Below are 12816 nucleotides of genomic sequence, written 5' to 3'. Positions count from 1 at the left end.
CAAAATTGTATACAATATGTACAGTTTCACATTCTGACTTTTTTCTTTCACATCCAGTATAAAACCCAATTTGACATACAATTAGTGGGGAATATAGAATCAGAATTAATTGCAGGAAAAGCCCAGATATCACTATTTTAAGGTTTTTTTTTTTTAATTTAATTTTTTATTTTTTTAAATTTACATCCAAATTAGTTAGCATCTAGTGCAACAATGATTTCAGGAGTAGATTCCCTAATGCCCCTTACCCATTTAGCCCATCCCTCTCCCACAACCCCTTCCACAACCCTCAGTTTGTTCTCCATATTTATGAGTCTCTTCTGTTTTGTCCCCCTCCCTGTTTTTATATTATTTTTGTTTCCCTTCCCTTATGTTCATTTGTTTTGTCTCTTAAAGTCCTCATAGGAGTGAAGTCATATGGTTTTTGTCTTTCTCTGACTAATTTCACTTAGCATAATACCCTCCAGTTCCATCCATGTAGTTGCAAATAGCAAGGTTTCGTTCATTTTGATTGCCAAGTAATACTCCATTATATATATATATATATATATATATATATATATATATATATATATATATATATACACCGCATCTTCTTTTCCATTCATCCAGCGATGGACATTGGGGCTCTTTCCATACTTTGGCTATTGTTGATAGTGCTCCTATAAACATGGGGGTGCATGTGTCCCCTCGAAACAGCATACCTGTATCCCTTGGATAAATGCCTAGTAGTGCAATTGCTGGGTTGTAGGGTAGTTCTATTTTTAGTTTTTTGAGGAACCTCCATACTGTTTTCCAGAGTGGCTGCACCAGCTTGCATTCCCATACATTTTTTTTTTAATGTTTATTCATTTTTGAGAGACAGAGAGAGACAGAGTGTGAGCGGGAGAGGGGCAGAGAGAGAGAGAAAGACACAGAATCTGAAGAGGCTCCAGGCTCTGAGCTGTCAGTACAGGGCCCGACGCGGGGCTCGAACTCACACGCCATGAGATCATGACCCGATCCGAAGTCGGACGCTTAACCGACTGAGCCACCCAGGCACCCCCAGAGATCACTATTTTAAATAGTCCTTCCTTTCTCTCATAAAGGATTAAAAGGTAGCAGAGATCAGTAAAGTAATTTCTGGAAATCTGATGTACAGGTCAAGTTGTTGACTGAAGTAGACTGGATGGCTCACTGACAGTCTGTGGGCGCCCCAGTGAGGCCTGAGATGTCTCCTGAGGGAAGGAAGGGCCTGAAACAGGCTTTTCCGTCACTGCCTAATGCGTTTTGGAACTCTGAATGATGGGGCGGGGACTCTCCAAGTGAAATCCGTTTTCACACCCAGTGTAGGAAGCATCAGCATGTGGGAGGTGGGATAAGAGACCCCTCGGAGAGTCTGGTGACCGTCCTGAGCGCTCTCCAGGACTTGGGCGTGTAACTGCCCACTTTCATGTGTTGCCTGAAGGGGGTCGGAGGCATCTAGACCCGTCTCTGGACTGCGTTCCAGAAAATCAGGTGGGTCCTTATTTGAGAGAAACCACATTTAAGTAAATGGAGCAATTTTTCCCGGTCTCTTGTCTACACAAATTCAGCAACTGTGACTGACACAAACTAGAAGGGAAGAAAAGGAAGAGGAATCTCTCTGTTACTGAGAAAGTTCTCCATCTGACTAAATTAATAGATTGAGTTTTGTTTTGGTTTTTTTTTTTTAACTCCGTTTTTCTCTCTGACTCAGGCAGCATAAGGTCATGGAACATCTAGCATTTCCTTGGAAACGATTCTCCTGCACTTTTTAAATTCATAGTAGCATCCGATTTAGATCCCGCCTCAACTCGGGTTTTCATCTCAGGGAGACGCAAAACAACTAATTAGCACTGAGGGCTTTCTGGGTTCCATGCAGATACCTTCGGGTTAGTCTGTGGTTTTCACGGACTCGTGTCTTTCCTCCCTCGCCGTGACCCCACTTGGGCCTTCCTTCTGAGCTTGCGTGGCTTCAAGAGCTGGGCCGGGGTAGGACAAGGAGGCGTGCCCACAAGAGGCCGGCTGACTGTGAAGCGGCAGGTACTTTTCCAAGAAACCTGCGAATTGTTTTTCCTTTGGCAGGCTGCCCCGCCCCATTTAAAAGAAATGTGTTTGTGTGTGCGTGTGTGCACTTGTGTACGTCCCCACAGTTGCTTCAAGTCGTTGCCGTGAAACACACAAACTTCCCGAGTGATTTCTCCTGCTGTTTTTATCCCTTCCGACATCTTCAATTATAGCAGCAGTATCAAAGTCTTTGAAATTTATTCATTTATTAGGCAGATTTTTAAATAGCTGACGAGTTATTCAGAAAGTCTCAGCCTTTTAGCCCAGCTGTTTGCCTAGTTGACCAAATGAGCGGCTCCCTTCTCACTCCCTGATTTTGTGTTCTTCTCATAAAAGCCTACCTGACCGTGGGCCTTCACACTTGATAATGAAAGAGGCAACCTGAGTCATGCTTTATCTGGGAACTTGTTTCCATTGAATACAGTCATTATTGTATGTTAAAAAGAATAGCATTTTTAAAAGCATTGTTAAGAATAGCATTTTTAAAAGCATTGTTAAGGGAAGGTGTGATTCTTCACAAACAACGTGAAAATCTCACTTCAAGGTTAGAGTCATCATCATCATTAAAAAAAAATTTTTTTTTTAATGTTTATTTATTTTTGAGACAGAGAGAGGCAGAGCATGAACCGGGGAGGGTCAGAGAGAGAGGGAGACACAGAATCCGAAGCAGGTTCTAGGCTCCGAGCTGTCAGCCCAGAGCCCGACGCGGGGCTCAAACTCACGGACCGCAAGATCATGACCCGAGCCAAAGTCAGACGCTCAACCGACTGAGCCGCCCAGGCGCCCCAGGAGCAGCTCTTTTCCAAGGGGCGATTTGTGAGGAGCCCGGCATTTTTCCAGCTCGTGTCTCCGTCACCTTCACCGAGTGACTTTCATACTTAGCGTGCTCTTGTGCTTCAGACAGGCCAAGGCCGAGCGTGCTGGGCTGCACGTGCGGGCAGCGTGGCCTGGCCTGGAGGTGGCCCGCGTCACTTCTGTTCACCTCTGCGGCCTGAGCTCCATCTCATGACCGTACCTCACCCCACGGGGAGCCAGGGAAAGTGTCCAGGGAGCAGAGGAGATACGGAACAGCCAGCAGGTGCCTGCCACAACGTGTAGGGATAGCACATTTCACACGTCATCGAAGAAACCGTGGCGCTTCCTAATGAGAAGGCCGTAGAATATTTTAAAAGTCACAGTCGTACGGAAATGTTAGCTGCCGTAACGGTATTGTAGGGGTATGGGAGAGACAAATTTGGATCTTTAAGTGTGGTGTCATTTTCTTGTCTTGTAAGTATATGTGTGTTTTTAATCTTTTCTTCAATCATTTTAATTTGTAGGGCCCTTTAAAAGGACGCAGAGTCGAAGGAATTCAATATGAAGACATTTCTAAACTTGCCTGAGTTTGAAAATTTGTTAACACATTAAAATCCTAAAGCATCAAATTGGTGTTCACCAAGGCATTATAAGACTCTACTGTGTTAGGGTGTTTCTTTTGTACAAAGCAAATGGATTTATTTAAATATTACTGTATAGTTGTTCAGCTAAGCTTATAGAAAAATCGAATTATGTCTCATGAAGTATCAAAACAATGTAATTTTGTTTTTACTGGTTTGGTTTCCTTTGTAATATTGCCTTAAAGATTTTTTATCTTCATTAAAAGAATGTTATCGTAAAGTGTTTTATATAAGACAATTTAGAATCGTGTAGAGGAAATCCTTCATATACTCTATAGTTGCAGTGGTAACGTTGAACTATAAATCTAATTACACTTTAAAAAGTCAGACTATAGAGTCTCGGCTTTATTGAGATAGAGTTCACGCACGATATCATGTACAGTTCGGTGGCTTGTAGTAGACGTACAGAGATGTGCACCCATCATCACTATTTACTCTTAGAGCATTGTCATCGCCGCAGAAGGAAACCCTGTGCCCGTGGTCTCTCCCTGTCCTCCCACTTTCCCCAGCCCCTGGCAACCACTGGTCTACTTTCGGTCTCGGGGACTTGCCCGTCCTGGACGTTTCGTAACAGTGGAATCGTAACAACAGGTGGTCTTTTTACGAGTCGCTTCTTCCGTGGAGCATTGTGTTTGCAACGTGCACCCATGTTGTAGCGTGTACCAGTGCTTCCCTCCTTTTTATTAGTGAGCGATAGTCCACCGTATGGGTACACCACAGCGTCAAAATCCGTTCGTCAGTTGGCGGACATCCTGGTCGTGTCTGCTTTGGGGCTCTTAGGAGTAATGCTGCTGTGAACATTCGTGCGCACGATGTTCTGTGGACACGTGTTCATACGTTTTCAGTGCCTGGGAACGGAGCTGCAGAGCCTGACTGTAAGTCATGGGATGATGTTTCTTTATATTTGAGAGAGAGAGAGAGAGAGAGAGAGAGAGCAGGGGAGGGGCAGAGAGAGAGGGAGACACAGAATCCAAAGCAGGCTCCACGCTCTAAGCTGTCAGCACAGAGCCCGATGCTGGGCTCGAACTCACGAGCTGTGAAGTCATGACCTGAGCCGAAGTCGGACGCTCAACCGACTGAGCCCCCCCACCCGCCGGGGCACCCCTACCATGTTTAACATTCTGAGGAACTCCCAGCCTGTTCCAAAGTGACTGTACCATTTTACAATCCCATCGACAGTGTTGAACCGTACATTTTTAAATAATAGATCAGTGTATTATTTAGGGATGCAGAAGACAGGAAACTCAGCGAATACTTGGGTTATGTAAAAAATATACATATATACGTATGTATATGTATATATATGTATATGTGTATGTATATATGTATATATATATGTATATTTTTTTAAATAAATAAATTGATGGCTCATGCGACAGAAGGAGCAGATGCGGGCTTGCAGTGGGGTCCAGGGTGCGAACAGCCTGGTCGGGCCTGGCTCCCGCGGCCCCGGCTTGGCCTGTGTCGGCCGTGCTCTCAGCCCCTCTCGACAGCGAGATGACCGCCAGCGTCCCCGGCCTCCTATCTCCCCCTTCTCCCCTGGTTCAGACAGAAGACTGGAACTGAGGCCGGGACAAATCACTCCACGGACAAGGGTTGGAATATTGAGATGGGCCAGACCTGGGTGGTTCGCCAGCCCCTAGGCCGTCTCTCTCAGACTTAGCATCGGAGATTGCTGATCAATTCTGTCAGAAGGCGGGAGGACCCGCCCGCGAACAGAACCAGAAGATGACGGCAGCACGAGATGCAGTAACGGGGCGATGTCAGTAGCTTTGCCAGCTCTGTTCTTCCGGGTTAAGTTCAAGTGTTTCTGAACTAACCGGACAGCACAGGAACATGGAAAGGAACCGGGTGTTGGAGTTGAGCAGGCTTCAAATTGAATGTTGGCTGTTCTGTTCACCAGCTGTGTAATCTTAGAATGTTCTTAATGTACAAATTATCAAAAAAAAAAAAAAAAAAAATGTGTCCCTGCAGGGTTGTTGTGAGAACTGCAGAAAATACACAGGAGGTGTCAGACGGGGAGTCACGCATCTGTGGCCCCGCCTGGTGTTAATCTGGCCTGAAGAATTTCGTTAGGGAGAATGGGTCTCCCTGGTCAGAACAGGTAAGTCAACCGTGATGAGATTCCCCCCCCCCACCCACCCCCACCGCCAACCTGTAAATTCGGAGTCAACCTCTGTAGGAAAAAATGTTCCATCCCTACCTCCCACATTCTGATTCTTTTCCCCAACATCTTCCTGAAGTTATCCCAGAATGAAACAAAGTAGTGTAACGGATGTTAAATTTAGCATTTAAAAATCCAAAGCACAAAAATACGACTCTAGACGACAGGGCCTTTATCCCCCACCCCACCCCTGGAAGTTCTTAGAGGCCAGTAGTGTTTTATGTTCTCCACGGTGGCTGCAGATACCTAACGTCAAGTTTTCTATGGGCTTTTTTTTTTTCCTTTCTTAAAGCATCACAAGCTACTTTTGTTTACATAGACTTTTTTTTTTTTTTAACAACAGTTTTAAGCTCACGGCGAAATGGAGCAGAGGGTACAGAGATTGCCCATAGATCCCCTGTCCCCACACACACCACCTCCCTCACCACCCACATCCCCGAGCAAAGTGGTACGTTTGTTACAATGAACCTATGATAATGATGAACACCTCGTCATCATCCAAAGTCCATAGTTTAGGGTAGGGTCACTCTTGGCGGTGTCCCATTCTATGGGTTTGGGCAAGTTGGTAACGAAATGAAATGTATTCACCAGTACAGTATCATACAGAACAGCTTCACCAGGCTAAAAATCCTCTGTGTTCTCCCTGTTCGTCCCTCTCCCCCCACAGCTCAACCCCTTGGCAACCGCTGACTTTTTTTTTTTTTTTCTTTTTCTGGCTCCGTATCTTTGCCTTCTCCATAATGTCATACAGTTGGAATCGTATAGTATGTAAGCTTTCCAGATTGGCTTCCTTCACTTAGTCACATGCTCTTAAGGCCTCTCCATGCCTTCTCATGGCTCGATAGCTCATTTCTTTTCAGCGCCAAGCAATACGTCTCTGGATGTGCCACAATCCATCCACTCCCCTCTACTGAAGGACATCTTGGTTCCTTCTGGATTTGGTCAATTACGAATCAAGCCGTTAACAACATCCGTGCCTATTTTTTATGTGGACATGTTTTCAGCTCAGAGTAGATGCCAAGGAGTGCGGTTGCTGGATGGTAAGGGGAGGGTGTGTTTGGTTTTGTAAGAGACGGCCAAACGATCTTCCAAGTGGCTGCGCCATTTTGCATTCCCGCCACCAAGGACTGAGTGTTCCTGTCGCTTGCGTCCTCCCTGGCATTTTGTGGTGTCGGTGTTTTGAATCTTGGCCCTTCTGATAAGTGTGTAGTGGCATCTCTTTATTTTAATCGGCATTTCCCTGGCGACCTGACGTCAAGCATCTCTTCGTGTGTCTATTTGCCATCTGTGTATCTGTGGTGAGGTGTCCATTCAAGTCTTTCGTTCATTTTTTAATGGGGTTGTTCATTCTCTTATTGTTGGGCTTAAAGAGTTCCTTGTGTATTTTGGATAATAGTCCATCAGGTACGTCTTTTGCCAATATTGTCTCCCGGAGCATGGCTTGTCTTCTCATCTTTTATTTTTATTTTTTATTTTCACTTAAAATTTTGTTTTAATGCTTATTTACTTTTGAGAGAGAGATAGTGGGGGGGGGGGGGCAGAGAGAAGGAGACCCAGAATCTGAAGCAGGTTCCAGGCTCTGAGCTGTCAGCACAGAGCCCGACGTGGGACTTGAACTCATGGATTGCATGATCGTGACCCATGCCGAAGTCAGATACTTAACCGACTGAGCCACCCAGGCACCCCTGTCTTCTCACTTGTTAGATAGCTGTTTTTCATCATTTTGCTTGAGGTCCTATCAAATTATTGGTAATCGTGTCTTGGGAAGTCAAACTCCCTGAGTTTTCATTGGGAATGCCACTGACTCCTACTGCCTTCCTTTCTGCCTTTCCTTGCCTACTTCTGCCTGTCTGTTTTTCCTGTCATACTTGAGTAAATTCATTGAACAAACATTTACCGAGTTCTCCGGTAGGTAAGTTGTCGCAGTATGTGCTGTAGATTTAAGTGTGAGAAGCAAGTATACACCCAAGATGTGTGTTGTGTAGGAATTGACAATGGTCAGAGAACTGATACTCAAACGAAATGATTGGCCAAAAAAGAGACACTTGACCATCTGGGACAGCTACTTAACAATCCACCTTAACTTTGCTGGGCCTCGGTAAGAGACCATGAACTGATAATCAGGATACACCTCGGTGTCTACTTTGCCAAAGGAGAACCACAGGATTAGAATATGAATCGGCCTTGATTGATAAGTTGGTTATTGGCTTGACTGAAATGCTCTCAGAAATATTAAGCCGCTAGTACAATTAAAAGGAAGCATCCTTGATTTTTCTTTCTTTTACATAGATATTCCAGAGAAAGTCACCAGCGTAGACTTGGCCGGTGTGAAGAAGTGTTAAGAACAGTAACACTAAATTCTTACAGCATTTTTATGTATTCAGCACGCATAAGCATTATTTAAGCATTTTTATGTATTCGGGCAGCCAGATAACTTTTACTCTGATCTCACTGGGTCTTTGGAGCGACTTTTCTCTCTTTCAATTGGGATAAGGCTGAAGAGAAAAATGCCACCTTTTATGGTATTAAGCGATCCTTTAAAGCATGTTGAATGGTTTGCATAAGGTCTCACACCAGTAAGTACTAAAATAACTCCTGATTCGTGCTTCATTTTTACTACACATCGAGACAATCTTTAATTTCCTTTTTTTAATTATTATTATTTCTTTGGAATAGGTAACTCTTTTCTTTTCTCTTCAAGCATGGGCTCCCATTTCCCTGACAGTAAGATATATATTTGCTTGGTTTAAGGGAAACCATTCGGATTGATATTTACGAAAAGCTTTGAAGATAGGCTACAGGAGTCCTGAAGATGATTGGAAGATAGGGGCCCTGCGACACCCCAGCTGAGATTTACGGTGACGACCTACTCCTCTCTACAGAATTACGTTCTGATCAATCCCTAGTGGGTTGCAGAATGCTCCAAAGAATAAGCAAGCGTAATACAGGTAACTGTCAGGTTGTTTTCCTTTATTGCTGAGAGCACAATACTTTCAGAAACTAATCAAGAGGTAAACAGTGGAAGAATCTCTTCCTTTCCACTGATCCCTAGTAATTTGGTTCCTTCATTTGAAATTCAAAATGGAGTAACCATTTGTAACTCAAAATTAATTATATAGAGAAGGCATATTTCTGGTCGCAATGGGGACGCGTGGACAGCATTAATACAATTTTAGTTGTCTTATTCAAAACGCCAGCTATTAATAAAAGTTTTGATAATTGAATAACATGGATTTGACTGTAAATCTAGTTTTACAGAACTGTGTTGTTCAACATCCTGCATATAAATATACAGCCTAAGATCTTCATTGTTATTTTTAGAACTACAGAGCACATGTAAAATACTAGGAATCAAACTAAACATATATCTAAAGATAGTAGTTTTAAAGTCTAAATTCTTGCCAAGTAGCAGAGTTAAGTGTAAGAACCTACTTTTGAAGTTTGTGTTACATATTAGCATTTTAAGATCAGTATTTTTGAAGTAGAAAACGGAAAACCTGGAGTAGACTTTTAATGTACCATAGGTACCACAGATAAAACTAAAAGGCAGTGCCATTTACCTCTTCAGCACTGAGGTTACCTATGGATTCTAGAAATATCACATTTCCTTACTATTTTACAATTAGACCAAAAGACAAAAACTTGATTTTGTAAATACAGGTTGAGTGTGTAAAAAGAGGCAGTTTTGTGTACTTTCTAAAGTAAAAATAACTTTTACCAAATTATGGAGAGAAAGCTTCATAAAAACGGACCTGTAGGGGTGCCTGGGTGGCTCTGGCGGTTAAGTGTCCGACTTCAGCTCAGGTCATGATCTTGCGGTTCGTGGGTTCGAGCCCCGCGTCGGGCTCTGTGCTGACAGCTGGGAACCTGAAGCCTGCTCCAGATTCTGTGTCTCCCTCTCTCTCTCTGCCTATCCCCTGCTTGTTCTCTGTCTCTGTCTCTCTCAAAAATCAAACATTAAAAAAAAATTTTTTTAATGGACCTTGAAACACTTTTTAAGTGTAATTTTACCACTTTGACCTTTGAAAATATATCCTAATTCTAGAAATTGATTTTTAAAGGGAAGTTATAAACAAAGGAAAGTACAGACTTACAACAAACCAGATTTACACCAAATCACCCAAAGCCACTATATTAATGCAGACATAATGAAGTCCGATTTGTTGTGTTTTGATTCTGCCTTATAAATGTCATCAGCCTTTTGTGAGGACATAGCTTGCTAGTTAATTTATTTCAAAATGCAGTCTAATCATATAAGATTTAAAATTACTCTCAGGAATTGCTTAAATACAAACAAAAGGTATATAAGGAATACTCAGGAAGCCTCTGTGTTCAAGATCATTGAATCTGTGTGAAACGTGTTGCCACATAGGGGTGACTTCCAGAGAATTTGGACCTATGATTGTCTCAGAATTCATAGTAACATTAACACTAAGTGAAGTTAGCCGTGTGAGGTAACATCCTGAGCGATTTTAAATATGCAAAGAATTTGGGAACAACAAAATCTCCGAGGTGACCTTAGAATGCCATCAGGGAAGCAGGACTGTTACGAGAGATCGTAATTTAATAAGCAGACACCTACCCATTTGTATCATATCTTATCTGGAGGATAGCTTTGAGAATAGAAACAGGTTAGTGAACTAAGGCCTTGTGATGGTTTATTATAGGTGTCAACATGGCCGGGCCATGGGGTACCCAAAGAGTTAGTCAGACACAATCTGGGGTGTTTCTACGAAGCTGGTTTTGGATGAAATTTACATTTAAGTCATAGCCTGAGTAAAACAGGTGGGCTTCCCTAAGTGGACCTCATCCAACCAGTTGAAGGCCTGAGTACAACAAAAAGGATGACCCCCCTCCCCCCCCAGTAAGAGGGAATTCTCTAGCTGCCTGCCTTTGGATTTCATCGGCAGCATGGATTTTTCCTGCCTAATGGCCTTCAAACAAAAACCGGCTTCCCCCAGATCTCCTGCCCCATCAGTCAGCCCATCCTGCAGGTTTGAAACTACCATCCTTTATAATGATGTGAACAAATTATTGTATAAATCACCCCCCCCATATATATATGCATAGTTGTGTTTCTCTAGAGCACCCTGACTTACACAGTCTGCACGGACTAAAAAGGATCTCTGAGGCCAACACTGTGGAGGAAATGTTGGCCAACCACACTGGGCCATCGCAGGGACCATGGCAAGCCTATCCCAGCAACTGGCGACAGGGCTTTTGCTGCCGCGAAACAATTAAGATCAGGCAACTTCCCCGGTTCTTACTCGACGTTCGCCAAATAACCTTCTCATAATTGAACATCCCACGTACCTGATAGCATCAAAATATACTCAACCTACAGGGCTGAAGACCAGACCCTCGAGAATAATGAAATCATCACAGCAAATGCCAAGTTGAGGGCTCCGTCTGGATGCCAGCGCGAGTGGCCAAAGCAGCTTTTCCTTTGCATGACCCTGATTAATGCATCTTAACATCTGAAAACTCGACAAAATGCTGAATCTTCTTTGCAAAGTATTTATTTTCTTCGGCTGTATTAACAGGTTTTCTAAACCACCATGACATCTGTTTACTGGAAAGGGGGCAGGGAAGGGCCATATATACGTATCATTTCCAAAGCCACACATCTTTAAGGCCTTTGGAGAAAGCTATAAAGCTGAGGCACAAAGTAATCCTTGTAATGTCCGTCGATGAAACCTTTCCCGCTGTTATGCACGAACCAACAGGAAACCTCTGTTCCGAACACTCGATCTGTTCGATAGTCCTTCTGTAGGCCTCTGCGGGGAAAATGGTGAGTATGGTTAGACTTGGCCAGCTTGCGTATCTGCAAAGCTTCTTTGCTGTTCATCATGCCCCTCCTGGTGCCGTATCTGCTCACGCCCACCTGCCCCCACTCCCCAAGCTGTACAGAACATTCTCTCGACCTTGGTGTTGGAAGGACAGAGAATAAGCATTGCATCCTTAGATAATTCAGATAACCCTTTGGAGACTGACCAATATGTAGACTTTTCCAGCACGGGAAAGAGTGCAAGTTAACGTCCCAGTGGAAAGAAAGCGGGAACCAAATGCTGAGCCGCTGTGGGCTCACCTCACACGTCCCCTGCTGAATGAATCTTCACTGTGAGGGTGAGTGTTCTATCTAAGGGTGATGCCAGCTGTTTCTGAGAAATCCACGCTCCCACTTACAGGACAAAGAAGCCGATGATTTAAAAAGCTGTGTGGCCTATTGTCACTAGTGAGCTTTAAAATACGGATGAAAGTGCATGACCCCGTCCACCCCGAAGCCCCCGTCAACTCAGTCTCAGTTATGTATTTCGAGGTGCTTCCAACAGATGAACTGGAGGCCCGACAGTTATCTTTGTCATTAGAGTATAGCAGGTGTGCATTTACTGACCTAGATAACTTATTTTACTCTTATTACTGTGCTCGTCATTTCCTTATCAAACATGCTCACCGACGCCATGGGTCACTCACTGGTCTCCAGTGAGCCGAACCCAGATGAGTGGTATACTCACCAAGAGCTCGTCGTTTTACTTCAAAAATCTATTTTTGTGGTAGTATGTATGGCTTAATTATTACTGCAGTGTCATCACTTACTGATGTGGAAGCCAAGGACATTTGCGGGCAAAGAAAGTCATTTCTTATAAAGCAACGTTGATTGCTTTGTAAAAAAAATAGTATGTCCATCAGCTGATGAATGGATAAAGAAATTGTGGTTTATATACACAATGGAATATTACGTGGCAATGAGAAAAAATGAAATATGGCCTTTTGTAGCAATGTGGATGGAACTGGAGAGTGTGATGCTAAGTGAAATAAGCCATACAGAGAAAGACAGATACCATATGGTTTCACTCTTATGTGGACCCTGAGAAATTTAACAGGAACCCATGGGGGAGGGGAAGGAAAAAAAAAAACAGGTTAGAGTGGGAGAGAGCCAAAGCATAAGAGACTGTTAAAAACTGAGAACAAACTGAGGGTTGATGGGGGGTGGGAGGGAGGAAAGGGTGGGTGATGGGTATTGAGGAGGGCCTTTTGGGATGAGCACTGGGTGTGGTATGGAAACCAATTTGTCAATAAATTTCATATATAAAAAAAAATAAAAAAAAAATAAAAAAAATAAAAAAAAGGTCAAAAAAAATCCACAAA

At 43.4% G+C, this 12816-nt stretch overlaps 2 protein-coding genes across 5 annotated transcripts in view; one reads left to right on the top strand and one right to left on the bottom strand.

Annotated features, from left to right (window-relative positions):
* The window catches only part of KIN (Kin17 DNA and RNA binding protein), a 43517-nt gene extending 32313 nt beyond the window's left edge, over positions 1 to 11204 (top strand). The window contains exons 13-15 of one of the 4 annotated variants that reach the window (XR_006600283.1): positions 5478 to 5607; positions 8419 to 8615; positions 11012 to 11204. Coding sequence is in view for 3 of the 4 variants with exons in the window: in XM_023256320.2 (XP_023112088.1) it covers positions 5478 to 5579 (102 nt within the window). In the remaining variant the exon portion in view is untranslated. Of the gene's footprint in view, positions 1 to 3386; positions 3724 to 5477; positions 5608 to 8418 lie in introns of those variants that run through there. The other 3 variants (XM_023256320.2, XM_045060852.1, XM_003988087.5) reach the window with 3 other exon arrangements.
* ITIH2 (inter-alpha-trypsin inhibitor heavy chain 2) overlaps positions 11169 to 12816 on the bottom strand; it is a 38049-nt gene continuing 36401 nt past the window's right edge. Inside the window, exon 21 of the mRNA XM_003988085.5 lies at positions 11169 to 11444. Within this exon, the coding sequence (XP_003988134.2) occupies positions 11297 to 11444 (148 nt within the window). The 3' untranslated portion in view covers positions 11169 to 11296. The remainder of the gene's footprint in view (positions 11445 to 12816) is intronic.

Source organism: Felis catus, chromosome B4, assembly GCF_018350175.1.
Source record: "Felis catus isolate Fca126 chromosome B4, F.catus_Fca126_mat1.0, whole genome shotgun sequence".
Lineage (NCBI taxonomy): Eukaryota > Metazoa > Chordata > Mammalia > Carnivora > Felidae > Felis > Felis catus.
This window is presented reverse-complemented; position numbering and strand designations above follow the sequence as displayed.